Source organism: Panicum virgatum, chromosome 5N (assembly GCF_016808335.1).
Source record: "Panicum virgatum strain AP13 chromosome 5N, P.virgatum_v5, whole genome shotgun sequence".
Taxonomy (NCBI): domain Eukaryota; kingdom Viridiplantae; phylum Streptophyta; class Magnoliopsida; order Poales; family Poaceae; genus Panicum; species Panicum virgatum.
Window position 1 is genome coordinate 71,564,466 of NC_053149.1, and position 16,829 is coordinate 71,581,294.

Here is a 16,829-nt window from a genome sequence, read left to right on the forward strand (position 1 = left end):
CTTGATACACATCTAATACAACAAATTTTACAATTCATTTGCTCTTTTTTCGGCGACTTCGCCTTTTTCTTTTATTTTTTTGACGAGTTCTTTCAAGTTGATCAAGGATGCCTCACATTCGAGCGACTTGATTTGCTGGTGAGTTTTCGTTTTACCGAGTATATTTGAGCTTTAGCTACCGGGCGCATCACTGTGGCTTCGCTCAAATCTATTCAAAAGTTATCGAGTTCATCTAGGCTTTGACTTCCGGGCGCATCGCTGTCGTCTCGTCTAGATTTATTCACCAATTATCGATATCGGCTAGATTTGTAGGTTTTTCTATACTTTTTGGCCATTATCACATCTAAAAACATACTAGATCGGCTTTAGGTTTTGGAGTAACACTTTTGTTATCTCAAGAGCCGGTTTAGATCTGTTTTTAGCTTCACATCATCTGAGTTACACATTCGTAGCTTAGATCTTGTCATACATACGCGATCGGCTGTTCAAAGCCGGTTTTATCGTTTAGTGTATCGGCTGATCCTGCCGATACGCTCGTTTACTATGTGCTTGCATTTAATATCTTTTTGTCGTCTATAGTATCGGCAAAGCTTGCCGATACGCCCATCTGAGAGATATTCGGAATCCCAGCCGATACGCTCTCGAATTTGACTTTGTTTTCTCCCTTGTCAATTTCAGGTCAAATTGACTGGCACGCTTGGTTGACTTTCCGTGACTCGGCGAACACTTGCCCTCAGATTCGAATGTGTTGATTTTTGCGTCAACAACTAACAATTACCATTGCAGACGCCCTAATTATGATCGGCGCCATGCGGTAGGCAGGCCCCACTTTTTTCCAAGAATCGATGTGTATTCAACATATATACTGAATTGTTATAGAGATCCCGAATAAGGAGAAAAAAACAGTAACATGAACAAATAATAAATCAATGTACTCAATGAAATGTGAATAAGCGGTACAGGACACACATACAGTAGTAGAACGATCGACGTCCAATTTATTGTGCTATACTATAGTATATGCTACACTAATGGTGGTGCCCGTTGCGGCGGTGCTTCTTGGCGTCCTTCTTCTCGTGGTGCTCGTGGAAGGCAAAGCCGGCGCTGCCGACGGCGACGGCGGCGGCGACACCTTCCTTGATCTTGTGGGAGTGCCCGTGGTCGGGGTCCTTCTTGGCCTTGTGCTTCTCGTGCATGGCGTACGCTCCCGCTGCGACGGCGCCCAGCTGGGCGAGCTGCTCCATGTGCTTGTGGTGCTTCTCCTCCTTGCGCCAGTCGGTGACCTTGGGCGCCTCGCCGCCGCCGCCGCCGGCCTTGTTGTGGTGCTTGCCCAGGAAGTGGTGCGCCATTTGGACGGTGTGGATGCCGGCTGAATTAGCTAGAACAGAAGTGCTGGGTGCTTGTTGGTGATGATGATCGGAGACGACGACACAGCAATCTAATCAAGTTTGTGCGCGTTCTTTGTGATGCTTGGTTCGTTGAGATGGGTGATGGAAATCTGCCCATGTTTATATAGGATGGATGGATGGATGGATGGAGGTTGACGATCCAAGGCGCGTAGCCAGATTATTTTAACAACGCGTGATGAACGTTGTTGACGCGTTATGGCACGAAATTGGTTTATTACTTGGTTGCTTCGGAACGAATCCTAGCTAGCTACCCAGACTAGAATGCAATTAATTTTCGCTTTTTGATATGTTATTAAACAGTTTAGATTTTAAATAAAATTATATAAAAAAGTAATAACATTTATAATACAAAATTAAATTAATTATAGAATATATTTTCATAATAAATTTATTTAGAGATATAAATTAATATTGTTTATTATAAATTTGGTCAATTTGAACTACTTTAATTTGATCGGTCCGGATCTCATAATTGCATTTTTTTCGTAGGCAGAGGAATTAGTAGGAAGGTTAGATGAAGCTAGATAGGTTAGACGTGTTCAACTGTTCATGTCCGATCCGTGCTAGGTCTTTGTGCTGCACACACGGACACGAATACGACAGATAGATCGGACACTGTTCTGACTTGTAGCCAACTAGCCACACGGACGCGTACGGACGAACAAGAGTTTCTCGATCGGTCGGCAAGAAAATTAAATGAAGAAACACGCACCCTGGGTGATCGAGCAAGTCATCGACGACGACCTTTGACGATTTAGGGCAGTTTTCGTGGGGAGTGTCATCGCACGGTTGTCAAAACAGTAAACCAGATAACCGAGCCAGAGGAGTGTTATGGTGATGACACTCCTCTCATAGCACTCAATATTCTTTCTCTTATATCATATCAGCAAATTTAATGCTCATGACACTCCCACGTTGAAACTAGCTTAACACTGATGTGTCGTGGGCCGGATTAGTAGTTGAACAGATATATATAATTAATACTACTAGTATTTCCTGTTCAGATTATTATATATAGGCATATAGTAATTCTGTGCTGCCGCCTGTGGAGGATGATGTCGAGATGAACTAGCTATTAGTAACTGACAATGCGGATCGATCGTCGACGCGGTTAAGCAAAGACGGATGAAATCGATGTGGTGGTGCATGCATGCATGCATCCATCACACCATCAATTACTTAAACGCGTGCAGCGAAGAAAATATATACGCGTTTTCGCTTCAGACTTGAGCCAAGTTTGCCTTTGAGGCTTGATACCATTGTATACACAGTTTTGCATTGTACACTATCTATATTGTGTTTGTACTTTGTTTTCGTATTATTTCTGCTTGACCATTATAGATATATATAGAACACCTTGTCAGAATAATACTGGGCTGGGATTTCATCAGCCTTGACATCACATTCTTGAATTCTTGAAGCGGAAACTCTTGTCAGAATAATCATTTGGGAATGGAACACCTAAAGCAAGGCCCATATCATATGTACGCCTCCACCTTCTGGGCGAGATGGCCCCCATTTGTTTCACACGGAGCGCAGGGTTTCGAAACCCAAAACATGCCTGCCTGCTTCTCAGTCCTCTCCACCTGCATACTGCTGTCTGGTTAAAGAAAAGGAAAAAGAAAAAAAATGATAAGATAAGATGGCACTAAAGTGCGCTTCATAAAACTCAGACATCGTTTCCCAAGAACAAACAAAAAAAAAACAGACACCGAATGAGAGAGAACAAGATGCGTTGCAATCGCGGTTCATTGCAAACTCAATCAGCAGGGATGGTGCCATCTCCATCAAAATAATAAAAAAAACATGACGTAACGGTAACAGCACGCCGCTCCCGTTGAACGACAGGAGCACGAAAGGAGGGTGGCGTTGTAATTAATTAGCATCTCATTGCCCTGCGATTAGCACGTCTTTATAAGCGTATTTTTTTTAATTTAACCACGCTTGGCTAGGCTTGGCTTTGCTTTGCTTTCATCACAAATGGAAATGGCGGGACGGTCAAAGAGCTGGCGCTGCTTCCGGAAAGAGCGGATATACTACTACTCCTACATGAAGGACATGAGTAGGTCAAAGACCGAGGCAGAAGAAAGCAGCAGAGGATTGATTCTTCCTTGATTCAGGGAGGATTACAAACTGCCTCTTCTTCCCTGAAGGTTTGGTTTGGTTTGGTTTACCCCCCCCCCCCCCCCCCCCCCCCCAAAAAAAAAAAAAGCGTGAAAGCAAACAGGAGCATGGGGGAGGAAGAGACAGGCACAGCGATTCCAACGCCGTTACTGCCGGAACCTCCACGGAGAACAGTGAGCTTTTGCTTTAGGTAGGGGCATTGCCCTGCTCCCTCTAGGCTAGCCACTGTAGAGTCATCATCGCCGCTGCTACCCTGCTCTGCTGCTGCTGCCGCCGCCAGTGCGCTTTTATGTGCAGCACTCTCCACAGCTCCTGCTGCCAGCGTTCGGCAGGCCGGAGCTGCAGGCTGGAGCTGAGTGCAAAAACACTATTACGGTATTACCTGGTGGCGAGACCTGCTGGAGCTGGAAGGACGCTGGAGTGCTATATCACCGCTTCACCAGCCGAACGCAGAGCAGAGCACAGCAGGAGTTAAAAGGAGTTCACGCAGAGCAACAACTACACTGCCATTGTTTGCAGCTCGCGGCGGCTCCAAGAAGAAGCGGATCTCCTCTCCGTGGGCAACCAGTTTGAAGATGGAGATGGAGAAGCGGCGCTGCGGTGGTTTGGGTGCGCTCTGCCTCCTCTGTGCCGCCGTCTTGGCGTGTTTGCTGCCGCAGCCCGCCGGAGCGGCCGATGCCAAGGTAAACTCTTAAATTGCTCTTTTGCTGCTCAAATTTAATGTGGGGAGGTATTCAGCCTGGCCACCTGATCGATCGATGCTTTAGCTGCATTGCAATTGCATGCTCCCTGCTCTGCTGAATTCAACTCCTGCATGGATTGGCAAAAACTGTATCGCAGTGGCACGGCAATCCCGGTCCCGGGCGGCACGATCCTGACGGCACCCCAGCTGCGCACCACGCCGCCCACCCGCCGCTCTCGGCGCCGCCTCCCACCGCGGGGGCCGACCTGCCGCCGCCCCAGCCCGCCCCGCACTTCGGCTTCCCGCTGCAGCCCACGCTCGGCTCCGCGCCGGCCCCCACCGCCGCCGCCGGCGAGGGGTACCCTTTCATCGGCAGCAACCCGACGGTGCCGCTGCCCACCGGCATGACGGACACCGCCACCGTGCTCCCGCTTCCCGACAACGGGGACGCAACCGGCACCAAGGTGGGTCTGTTCACTCAGCTTGGATTCCCTTCGCTGATTCATCAGGTCGCGTGATCCATCACTGTGTGCAATCTCTCGTGCTCATGATTTTTTTTTTAACTCTGCTACGGCGCAGGTGGTGGGGCTGGCAGCGACCGTTCGTGTTCACGTCTCCATGATTGGGCTTGGGGTTATCTTCGCTATCGTCTTCTTGATCACCAGCTGCTAATTGGTCTTGAATCTAGTCACATCAACTGTTGAAATGACATGATCACATGAATGAACTAATCTAGATATTTTTAGCGTTCGCCTACCTGTAAATTTGATCGCATTATGTTTTACTTTGTCGTTGCTAATGGTCACAGTATCACTTCTAAATTTTTCATTCCAACTGAGGCTCTGAAAACCGTGACAAAAACCAGCATCCCTGGCACAAAAGGCAAAAACCACAATACAACCTGTAGCGTTTACGCCTCTTCACCATGTAACTAAATCAGTGGGCTGAACTTAGCACCAATTCATTATCAACCATGAGACCCACGAGAAACCATCAGTAGCTCTGAAACAGAAGGCAAACACAGCTAGCTCCCATCACAATAACAACCTGGCCACGTTTATGTTACTTACAAAGAATCACAAATGTGTGCAAACTTGTGGAATAAGTTAGCTTAACTTGTTTTAATACTCTGGGCAAGAACGACGATGTTTATGCCAGTGTCAGATATGAAAGCAAATCAAATGGCATAATATCTCGTCTGGCACCACTAAACACAACCCCCACTGCCTTCCGATGCACAACTTCCTTACAGGATGGTACAACAAGAGTTGGTTTTCTTGGCCTGCTTGTAGAACATCTGCATACAAGTGAGGCAAATGTCAGGGCAACATATCATAAACAAGCAATACAAGCCACTGATTGGTTAGCCAGCATAGACATCCGTAGGCCTAATGTCTACAGTACCTTGTTTCAGAAGTTCTCAAAACAAAGCAAAGATTGTAACTATAAATGCTCTAGGAACTAGGAAGTGTCAATATTGTTACTACAAGGGCATTCCAATAAATTTTCAGTCCCTCGATGACACTTAGAATGGCGAAGATTCATACGTAATTCAAGATTATATAAATATGCTGCAATTAAACAAGATACTGCACTTTGTGAGAAATGTCTTGCAACCAGTATTTAACTCAAATGGTCGTATAACTGGATGAAGGGCTCATGTTGGCCAATTTCCCATAGGCAATACCATATGTATCTGGACAGCATAAAACACTATAAGAACATCTGTACCTGTGAGGCAGCACTTAGATCTGAACTCTTCTCCACTAGGCTATCCAACCTTTCACCTCTGGCAAGCACACTATCAATGGTTTTATGCTGCAATATCAAAATCATCAGCACACATTAAAAGTTTGGAAAAAGCAGCAAACAGCCATGACTAGCCTCAACAGTCATTCATAACATCCTCATCAGTTACATGAATAGCAGTGAAATATAACTGAAAAGGAGTCTGGCAAGCACCAGGTGCTGAAAAGTCCAGCAAACAAGAAATAATACAGAGATTGCATTATTTAAGTGCCACATGAATTTCTCATACAATTATGGGACATACCGTAAGCAAGTTTTAAGTGAATCAACGCCTTCTATTAGCTAGTTTCAAATAGCAAGCAGAATCACGGTACGGTAACAAACACTATAAGACTATGACCCTCCTTTAATATCCATTCCTACATGCAATATGTTTCTTATAGATGATAGTGAATCATAAAGAAAGAGACTACGAAGATGACAATAACATTCTAAACATATTTGTAGTGCCCGTTCAAGGTTCAACAGTGTTCTCTAACATCCCTGCCCCCTTCATTATCTGAACAATAGCAGTGTAGAGCTTTCCCTTGATGCCTTTTTTGCCTAGCCCAATATATATAGACTCATACATGAATATAACTCCATTGAGGTTTCAACAAGCTTTACCAGAATAATCTTTGTTTCATCCAAGTCCCTCTGAATTTTCAACAACTTGTCAGCCTCTGCTGGATCCTGCAAAGAACAGAATTGGAAGACAAATAATTCATTGACAAAACAAGATTCAGTAGTCAGTGAAACAATGCTGTATTGACAAAAATAGTAAATGCATAAATTTACAAAATTGAGAGATGGGTAACTAATAAGTACAGCAATCATTTCATTACATACAAGAATATGATTTTTGGAACAAGCATAGTCCATGCCATGATATAAGTATAGAAGCACATAGGCATGACTGCATGAGCATGGCAAGTGATATGTATGAGCTGGAGGTAGAGCCTGTGCATATGGCAGCACAATTTACTGTTTCAATAAATCATGAGTGAAACCAGTGTTGTCCTAAACTATAAACAGTAAACAGTCAGTCACCTAGAGTTTAGCCAATTATTGGGCTAAACGGACAATTAAACGGAAACTGCCAGCCAGTCTGTAGCGTTTCAATGCTGTTTAAACAGCTAAACGACAGCATAACTACTTGTTTATCTCTTCCAAATGTTTAGCCATGGTAGATAAGTACTATATGAGTGCAGATGAAGCAAACCTGGTATTTTGTTAGGGCATCATTCAAATATTGCCAAGGTTGGGTTGCATCCTCTTTGGTTGTCCTCCATGACTCTCCAAAAGTCTTTTGGTACTCTTCAAGCACCTGCGAAAATCAAAACCCACTTGAGACAGACGCACCATCTTTGTTCACATCACGAGGACAAGCCTTTTAGAACAAAATCAGCCATTGCTACAAGCATCTAGTCCCAGCAAGATACACTGATCGGAATGGAACAGTACATCGTATGATGACATACAGCGAAACATGAGAAAAGTAGTGGCAACTTGGCGAGGATATTACAGAGGAAAGCAATCTAGGATAAGGGTGTAAGTCGGTGCAAACATGGCACTAAAGTAACATGGGCAATTCATCAGGACAAGTAAATTCAGAGAAATAGTAGGACGGGAGAAGAGTAGATAAGTTGTGGCGTACCATGTTGAGGAGGGAGAAGGCGCTCCTGACGGGGTAATGGTCGTCGGTGAAGGCGATGGCGCAGAGGCCATTCTGGTTGTAGCAATGCACCTTGTACTCTGCAGGGTGAGGAATCGAGGGCGGATTAGCAACAGCGATAGGGTTTGGAGAGGGAAAGGGGGCAAAGGAAGAGAGGTCGACGTGCCTTCGTGCTGGACGGACTGGCGGCGGCCGGCGGGGGTGCGGAGGGCGACGGTGCGGGCGACGAAGACGATGAACTCGCGGGCGGCGGGTCGCTGGAAGTAGCCGAAGTGGCTGACGTCGGCGGCGTTGGCCAGCACGACGGCCTGCTGCTCCCCACCTCCGGAGGAGGAGGAGGAGGAGGAGGAGGAATCGCCGGGGGATTTGAGCACCAGCAGCGCCGTGATCTTCATGGCGAGATCCGGCCGGAGGGGAGGCAGGAGAAGGGATCGAGATGGGGTGGGGTGGGGATTGGAATTGGATGCCGGCGATGCGCGGAGGCGTGTGGGGAGTTGAGAATTGGCAAGGGGACACCGGCACCAACACGGACACGGTGGTGGACTGGTGGTGGTGGCGGAGGAGGTGGGAATCAATCGCGGGTCGCGAACACGATGCGTTTTGGGAGAGAGGAAAGGAGAGAGGAGGCGGCTCCAGTCGTCGGCCGCCGACGTGTTACGTGTACCCGTTTCTAGAGATTCCTTCGATTTGACCATCTTTTCCTTTTTTCCTTTTCAATTTCTGTTTAGAGGATTTATTTATTTCTTAAATTTTTTTCTTGTTGATTGTCCCGGAGATTTACTATTACTGGTCACGCTGTTGCAATGCGCAATGTGTAGCCACCCCACAAGTTTACATATACAGGCCTGGTTTGGCATTCTACAAAAATAGCACGTACGTTTTTCGAAAAGAAAATCTCGCATGCATAAAGTACTAAATGAAGTCTATTTATAAAACTCTTTTAAAAATGAGTGTAACTTTTCGCAACGAATCTAATGACGGTAATTAGTCGATGATTGTCTACAGTGATGCTACAGTAATCATCGTCTAATCCCGCGGTCAAATGCCTTATTAGATTCTTCAAGGTCACTAGCGCGGGGATTCTGGAGTTGGTTTTATAAACTGACTTTGTTTGACACCGTAATTAGCGGTCAAAATATCACTATTCATAGCACGCTAAAATCCTAGCGCAAACCAAACAAAGCCATACTGACCTGATCCTCACTCGAAACAAAACAAGAATGCAGACATGGTCCACGAAACCACCAACGGAGAAACCAGTGTCAATTCAGATTCAGAACCTTGCGCCTGTCTCTTGCGATATAATCTGTCAAATTGAAACAGTCGTTGGCCTACCGAAAGGATCCTTTTTCATATTCGCCGCTATGAAACAACTTACGACCGAAAACGTTGGCCAACTAACAATCTGGACGAATCCAACAACAAGCATCAACAATGCTGGCAGCCGCACCTGCATTTTTGTCTACATAACCATGCCAACTGGCAACGTAGCAAGCATCACGTATGCAACTGACGATCATCACCACAGATTTCAACTGATTGGCACAGGCACACAAAATATCTTTTAAAAATCCACATAATTATCTACCCGCAAAACAACTTAGAGATCTCAACAACTTATAGAACTATCAGCTATAACAGTTACAAACGATCAAACCAACCACAAGTTCCACAAAGTGACCTCATAGTCACAGAGCAACCAAATACTAGTACAGAACAAAGGTAACTGGGGCAACCACAGATACAAGTGGCCAAAATAAGGACCGTCTGCAGAACACAAACATAAACCTTGCAATCTCTCCCCCCCCCTGAAAAAAACCCACACACAGGCGACTACATGAAAAGGCAGCGTTACTCAGAAGCACTTCCTGTGGACGATTGCAGGGCCAGATTCATCGTACTCCTCCTTCGATATCCACATCTGTTTTACCAATCACAAGTAAGACAAATCAGATGACAAGAACTGGTGTAATAACAAGCCATGAGACCTGATGCCTGATCAGTTTTCAACTAATTTAACAAATGTGAAACCAACTGCAACAGCACAAGCAGTACCTGTTGGAAGGTGCTGAGAGAAGCTAGGATAGACCCTCCGATCCAGACACTGTACTTGCGCTCAGGTGGAGCAACCACCTTGATCTTCATGCTGCTCGGAGCAAGAGCAGTGATCTCCTTGCTCATACGGTCAGCAATGCCTGGGAACATTGTTGAGCCTCCACTGAGCACAATGTTGCCATACAGGTCCTTCCTGATATCCACATCACACTTCATGATGGAGTTGTAGGTAGTCTCATGGATTCCAGGGGATTCCATGCCAATCATGGACGGCTGGAAGAGGACCTCAGGGCACCTAAACCTCTCCGCGCCGATGGTAATCACCTGGCCATCAGGCAGCTCGTAGCTCTTCTCAACCGAGGAGCTGTTCTTGGCAGTCTCCAGCTCCTGCTCATAATCAAGTGCAACATACGCAAGCTTCTCCTTGATGTCCCTCACAATTTCCCGCTCAGCAGAGGTGGTGAAAGAGTAACCTCTCTCAGTGAGGATCTTCATGAGAGAATCCGTGAGGTCACGGCCAGCAAGATCCAGACGGAGGATAGCGTGAGGAAGCGCATATCCCTCATAAATGGGCACAGTGTGGCTCACACCATCACCAGAGTCAAGAACAATACCTGACAGTTATGAACAGTATTAGCCAGATAATAGCAGAATTGATAGTTGCTTCATTAGATGCACAATCACATTTTCATCTCCTGAATACTACTTGGTACCAAGACATAGAACAACCCAAATTATACAAATGTGGAAATAAAATATTGGATAAAAGCAAGTGCTTCATAACTAATCATCCAATTTTAAAATGTCAATCAAAGTTTGGTGATGTGCACAACTGAATTCTAAGAATTTATTAGTGAGCAAATTCATGCTGAACTGGGAAGAAATATAATAACCGAAATAGTGTGTTTCATACCTGTTGTACGGCCACTAGCATAGAGTGAAAGCACGGCTTGAATAGCAACATACATGGCAGGTACGTTGAAGGTCTCAAACATAATCTGTGTCATCTTCTCCCTGTTAGCTTTGGGGTTCAAAGGAGCTTCCGTGAGCAACACTGGGTGCTCCTCAGGTGCAACACGGAGCTCATTGTAGAAAGTGTGATGCCAGATCTTCTCCATGTCATCCCAGTTGCTCACAATACCATGCTCGATTGGGTACTTCAATGTGAGAATACCTCTCTTGGACTGTGCCTCATCCCCAACATATGCATCCTTCTGCCCCATCCCTACCATCACACCAGTGTGGCGAGGACGACCAACAATGCTAGGGAAAACAGCCCTTGGTGCATCATCACCGGCAAACCCAGCCTGCAAAATTGAACACAACTTCAAATTGGTATAGTTGCATTGGGGGAAAGATGTAACCCTGGTAAAGGATGCAGTTCCTGACCTTGACCATTCCAGTTCCATTGTCACAGACAAGAGGCTGGATATCCTCACCGTCAGCCATTTCCTACAGGTAACTCTGCAAAAGGTAGCATAAAAAGGGTATCAGTTAGCAGCAAATGTATCATGATAGATTTACCCAGCTGTGCAGTGGGAATAAGTAGACACTGTAAGCATAGGCTTTAAAGGCATATCAACTGAGCATTTGGATTGATGCCATGCATCTAGAATTTTCTGATTAACAACAAATATGTGCAGAGCTTAGTGTCAGGATAAAGGGAGATTCATTTAAACGACTAGGCTGACAGTGTAAGAAATAATCTGTTAACATGTTCATAGATGTTTTTTGCAACATTTTTAAAATATTTGACGTGTGGTAGCCAAATACTGGTATCACCAACGTGGTGGGAAAAAACTTACATTGCTAAGGAAAAGTAGTGTAAATGTGCCGGTTAGTAACCCATTGTACAAGGAAATGGGTGTACCCAATCTAACATGTTTTTTTTTCTTCCTAAGGTGTCCTACAGAGCAATAAAAAATCACATGCTGAATGCTTCTGCCTAACATTAGGCACCATATAGCCAATTTCAAGATGTGACCCGCCATGACTCAAAATATTGACTACAATCAGCCTCTATATTTAGGAGGTACATACTCCATTGCTATTTATGGCAAGGAAACATCTTAACAAGCAGATATGCTCTGCGGGCAGCTCTTATAACACTCCCAATGAACTACACACGAATTTTACACTCTGGTATTTCAATCAGACCAAATTAACTAGCCAATACTTTGATACAACCATGTTACCAGGACTTGCTAGTTTAGAATAGCATGAAGGCGTAACCTCTTCCACTAGCATCAATCTTTGAACCTTAGTGCGGGGAAGCAGTCACATCACAGCCACCACTATCCTAGGTACCTACCCGATAGGAGGCCCCCATGGCGGTCCCGCAAAAACATATAAGCACACACGCATCAGACGCATCGAGGCGCCGAAATACGACAGATCAGGAACGGACAAGCTTGTATTAGCCCGCGACAAGTTTATCAAGCACAGGTAGGCATGAGGCGAACACCAACTAGAACGAAGCGCGCTAAGCGCGATTCGGTAGCGGATCCCACGGTATCCGGCGCAGATCTGGCAGCGCAGCGGGAGGAAGCGACCAGAGCGCATGCAGATCTCGAGCCAGGCCGCTCAGATCTGAGAACGCTCGAGTGCTGGAGTAGGAGCGGAGAGATCGAGAGTAGAGCGGCTTGGGAGAGGGGAGGGGGGCAGGGGTAGATTACCGGGGACGGAGCCTGCCGAATCGAGGAGGAGGGGAGCGACGGCGAGGGGCTTGAAGCTTCGGAGGGAGGGGGGAGGAGTAGTTGTGAAGCTTGGAGGGTGGCTCGCTGAAGCGGAGGGCCTATATTTGTGGGCTTGTGGCTCCCGGTCCGGTCCAGCAGTCGTCAGCCAGCCAGCCAGGACCAGTTGGCAATTTCTTTTTCCGCTACTTGTAGACTGTGTTTAGATTTGTAAAAAATGGTAAAAAAAAGTCACATCAGACACTATAGCACACTGTAGTATTTTTTGTTTGTTTGTGGTAATTATTGTCCTACCATAACCAAAATAGGCTCAAAAGATTCGTCTCGTCGTGTACATCAAAACTATGCAATTAGTTTTTTTATTTATCTACATTTAATGCTCCATGCATGAGGTAATAGATTTGATGTGATAGATAAATAGAGAAATTTAGATTCAGAAATTTTGGAACTAAACACAGCCGTAGCAAAATTCCCACCCTTTCCAGCCTTCTCGAGGCTTCCAAATTATTGAGCTGTTTTCTCTCCAACTGCTCTCCGAGAAAATAAAAAATTTTCAAAAAGGGAAATATAGTTAGCATTGAGACTTATTTTTCCCATGTGATCTCTAAGAAAAATAAAAACTATTCTTATCATTAGGTTTTATAAACACAGTCAGGCACGACTTTTCGCACTGTTTTATTTTTATATTGAGATTTTTTTATCAGTAATACTAATGGCTATATAACATTGGAAGAAGATTTTTTTTTTTTGAAACGGAATGGCTATATATCATCAAACATTGTACGTCCATGTATTATTACAGACGTTATGTCACCACATATGTTATTGTACAATTATTGTATTTACATAGCAAGTAACGATAGCAATTGATAGTACTTGGCTTCCATGTTTTAGAAAGAATGGACAGTGAAGTGAAGCATTCTATTCCAACTAATGAAAAGCCGTGCATGCAGAGTGGTATGATCACACCCAGCCATCCATCTGTTGTGCTGCTAAGTTTGTATTCATGACGCTGGATGGATACTCTTATGCCCTTCTTGATCGACTGGTTGTCATGGAGACCACATAGGCAATTTTCTTGCCCTATATCTTTTGCAATGCACGGAACAAGAACGCTCTCATCTTGATACCAATTAGCTCGGTTGTTAGCAAGGTCCTCAACAAAGCTGGTGATCTTCTCAACAGTGACATTAGGCATCACCACGACATGCGCGATATTTCCCTCGCAAGCAGTGGCGAAGCCTCGTGGAGGCGAAACTGGGCTCCCCCCCCCTGGTCCGAAAGGATTTCTGAAGCGGAGGTGCTGGAGGAAGAGCTGAGCTCTGCGTAGAGGTGCTGGAGGCAGGACTGAGCTCGCGCGCCGGTGTTGGAGGTCCATTTGGCGGCGGAATCGCACGATTTGCTAGCAGGAGAGCTCGATTCGGCGTCGTCGCCGCCCCTCCTCCTTCTCCGGCGAGGGCCGTTACCCCTTTGCCTTGTCCGCCACCGCCGCCGTCGCCCATGGCCGCCCGCACTGCCTCCCCCCTGCTCGGCCCTAGCGTGCATCCTCCGGTCGGCCTCGCCGCCGCCCATCAGCTCCGGACCTTCTAGGCCACCTGCGCCATGCCGACCAGCTCCGGCTGCGCGTTGGCCTCGGCCTTCACCCCGCACGAATGTCGGCGCCGAGGATGTTGGCCCCCCTTGACTTTACCTCACGCTCCGCCACTGCTCTCAAGCAAGCTGCCACTTGTGCACGAACGCCTCATCTCTTGACCCCTCCAACACAACCGTGTTGCTCCACGGGTTCAGAGATGCACAGCTGACCCCCGCTTCTCTGAGATGGTGCACGAGGTAGTGTGCATTCCTTAGGCACTTCTGGACTTCCTTGCGAATGCCTCTGTAACCCTTTTGTTCAGTGCGTACCACAAGAAGATTGGAGCGTGTCCGTTGCTGCTCCCCATGATGGTCGCATCTCTAGACGACAGGTATTCGATATCGGTAGACAACATATTCACATGCTCTCGTCTGGTGATGACAACGCCGCATGGTACAGGGCATCCTATGAACTTGTGGCCGGAAACACTGACGCTCCCGATAGGTTTTTGGAATGTCACTTTTGGTGCCTAGTATATATGTATATCGAAGCAAATAAAGTAAAGAACCTGGGTTAGCTTTTATTTTGTTTTAATTTTGGTCAAAACTAATATATAACTAAATCAATAAAGAACTTTAATAGCTCACTTGTTCGATAAACGGCATCATAAGGCCAGCGAGTGCACCATCGCAGTGGATGTAAAATCGACCAGCAAATCCACATTTTTGGAGTGTGGCTATGATCCCGTCGAGATCATCGATTGCCCCCTTCACGGTTGTTCCTGCAAACATTAAGCACCATAGGGGTGTTAATTAGTGATCCTTATATGCACCTTCAATCCTGTTTAGTTCGAAATTTTGTACTACTTCTTGAAAATGAGATCTCATTAAACTTTAAATTAAAGAGGATTGAAGGTGCACCTAATGGTCACCAATTAACACACCTAAAGCACCAGGCCGGAGCAAAGCAACAGCAAGCAGGCTCATCATTATGCATGCATGAGCCTGCAGGCAGGTATCCTAATTCAATTCTTTGGATGGAAATAAAATTAGTAAAGCACTAACTAACCAATGTTTACATTGACGATGGCAGGGCTCCCAGGGTTGTGCAGCAGCTTGGACTCGAAATCAGCACAGTTGATCTCCCCTGAAACCAGAGAATCGACCTTGACACACTTGACCCTGTACATCCTCGCGGCCTTGAAGACAGAGTAGTGTGACTCGGTGGAGGCATAGATGATGCCATCAGGGAAGAGCTCCCTCCTGTGCATTGCAAGCAGAGTAGTAACTACTAACTAAGTAGCTAGCTAGTAATCAGGTAGAGCATGATGACGACAGGTTTGTATGGCACTGACCCAACAAGTAGGCCGTGCAAGTTGCCTTCAGTCCCGCAGCTGGTGATGTAGCCCCAGTACTGATCCTTTTGGAGGTCCCAGAGGCGAGCGAACCAGTCGAGCACGGCCACCTCCAATGGCCGCGAGTGCACGCCGTAGTTGCTCTCCATGAAAGGGTCGCCCAGGTTGTTGATGCACAAGTTGTAGTGGAACTGATGCAGCGCGCTCAAGTCCAAGTAGTCCAGATTCAGATTCAGATTGTACGGGTAACCTGCGTGCAGGATTTTAAGTTCATACCTAAGTGGTGGGCAGCCCTATCGTGGAGGTGCTGCCTGAAGCCGGCCAGGAGGCGGGCCACGTCAGCCTGGCGCTCCGCCGCGGCCACCTCGTCCGCCGGCGGCTCCTCCACCGCGAAGGCCTCCGCCGCCACTGCAGAATGCTGCACGCATGGCTTGTCATCATGCATAGACGATGCTGCAGCTGCATCAGCACGCTGATTATTAAGCTGCTGGTGCGGCTGGCCTGCTACCATCGTCATCTATCTATCTATCTATCTATTTTGTCGATCTATCGGTGGTCAAGAGCAGTGTATGTATATATATGGGCCGTGTGTTGTGGGGAGAGCGAGGAGATGATCCAGAGTGTATTTATAGGCGGTAGCGGTAGAGTAGCAGGTTTTAATTAATTAGGGATTCAAAATTACTATCTAGTGAAGTAGATATATACTAGATGGAGAGAGACGTGAAGTTAGCTAATAGCTTGGCGTGCGGGAACGCATCGCATGCTTTGCTTACTTTATTTAAATAATAGGGTGGATTATTCTAAAGGTTTACTTGTTTGAGTTTCTGGTCAGTTTTTCACCGTAAAAAAGCTACAAAGCTCAAGCATACAGCTAACGTCTCGCGCAATTTTTGGACAGCCAAAAGCTCATAATCCCACAAAGTTAAAAGGTATTATTAGCTTTTCGGAAGCGAAAAGGCAGCCGCACCTTTTACAAAGGAAAAACTATGACAGCTCAAACAAATAGAAGATGACTTACACTTGTGATTAAGCTTAAGCTTAGGGAGTATGTGTGAGAACCGCCCAATTTGATACTATTTTAAACGAATCGCCGGTCATTATCACCCAGATGAGAGTTAACACGTGCCTGCCGTAGAGCGTGCCACGTGTTACCCCACATCTAGAGACACGAATAACCGACACGTCATTCATTCAAAATAATATCAAATCCGGTAGTCCCGGTATGTGCTCCAACATACGCCCAGAATCAGCATATGCACATACCGTATACAATCGAATACATAGCCAACAATCCACAAAGAGCAGTTATATAAAACCAGAGTTCGGAACTTTAATATTACAAGTTCAACATAGGTGGGTTTCAAGCTTCACTTCACAAGCCTTGGGCTCACACGAGTCATATTAAACAGAGACTTAGAGCTTATTGAAAATACATGCTCTCCCGAAGCTCAGCTACGATAAAACTTACTTAAGATG

The 16,829-nt window shown here is 46.0% G+C and overlaps 4 protein-coding genes and 1 pseudogene across 4 annotated transcripts; 1 reads left to right on the forward strand and 4 right to left on the reverse strand.

The window, feature by feature from the left end:
* Positions 1–906: 906 nt before the first annotated feature.
* Positions 907–1,501, reverse strand: LOC120674264 (abscisic stress-ripening protein 2-like). The gene has a single exon (XM_039955415.1). The coding sequence runs from the start codon at positions 1,347–1,349 to the stop codon at positions 1,029–1,031; it is 321 nt and encodes a 106-aa protein (XP_039811349.1). The 5' UTR covers positions 1,350–1,501; the 3' UTR covers positions 907–1,028.
* Positions 1,502–3,605: 2,104 nt separating this feature from the next.
* LOC120674263 (formin-2-like) lies at positions 3,606–5,045 on the forward strand. Its single transcript, XM_039955414.1, has 3 exons — positions 3,606–4,216; positions 4,374–4,679; positions 4,795–5,045. The coding sequence occupies exons 1-3, from the start codon at positions 4,109–4,111 to the stop codon at positions 4,885–4,887; spliced, it is 507 nt and encodes a 168-aa protein (XP_039811348.1). The 5' UTR covers positions 3,606–4,108; the 3' UTR covers positions 4,888–5,045.
* Positions 5,046–5,154: 109 nt separating this feature from the next.
* Positions 5,155–8,314, reverse strand: LOC120674262 (VAMP-like protein YKT61). Its single transcript, XM_039955413.1, has 6 exons — positions 7,845–8,314; positions 7,661–7,758; positions 7,226–7,330; positions 6,631–6,696; positions 5,947–6,033; positions 5,155–5,512 (listed from the first exon to the last, which is right to left on the reverse strand). Exons 1-6 carry the CDS (start codon positions 8,071–8,073, stop codon positions 5,462–5,464), a joined length of 636 nt encoding a protein of 211 aa, XP_039811347.1. The 5' UTR covers positions 8,074–8,314; the 3' UTR covers positions 5,155–5,461.
* A 903-nt stretch (positions 8,315–9,217) lies between these two features.
* On the reverse strand, positions 9,218–12,562 carry LOC120676430 (actin-7-like). Its single transcript, XM_039957692.1, has 5 exons — positions 12,409–12,562; positions 11,123–11,197; positions 10,647–11,040; positions 9,734–10,347; positions 9,218–9,599 (listed from the first exon to the last, which is right to left on the reverse strand). Exons 2-5 carry the CDS (start codon positions 11,180–11,182, stop codon positions 9,534–9,536), a joined length of 1,134 nt encoding a protein of 377 aa, XP_039813626.1. The 5' UTR covers positions 11,183–11,197; positions 12,409–12,562; the 3' UTR covers positions 9,218–9,533.
* Positions 11,186–15,864, reverse strand: LOC120675143 (annotated as a pseudogene).
* Positions 15,865–16,829: the final 965 nt, after the last annotated feature.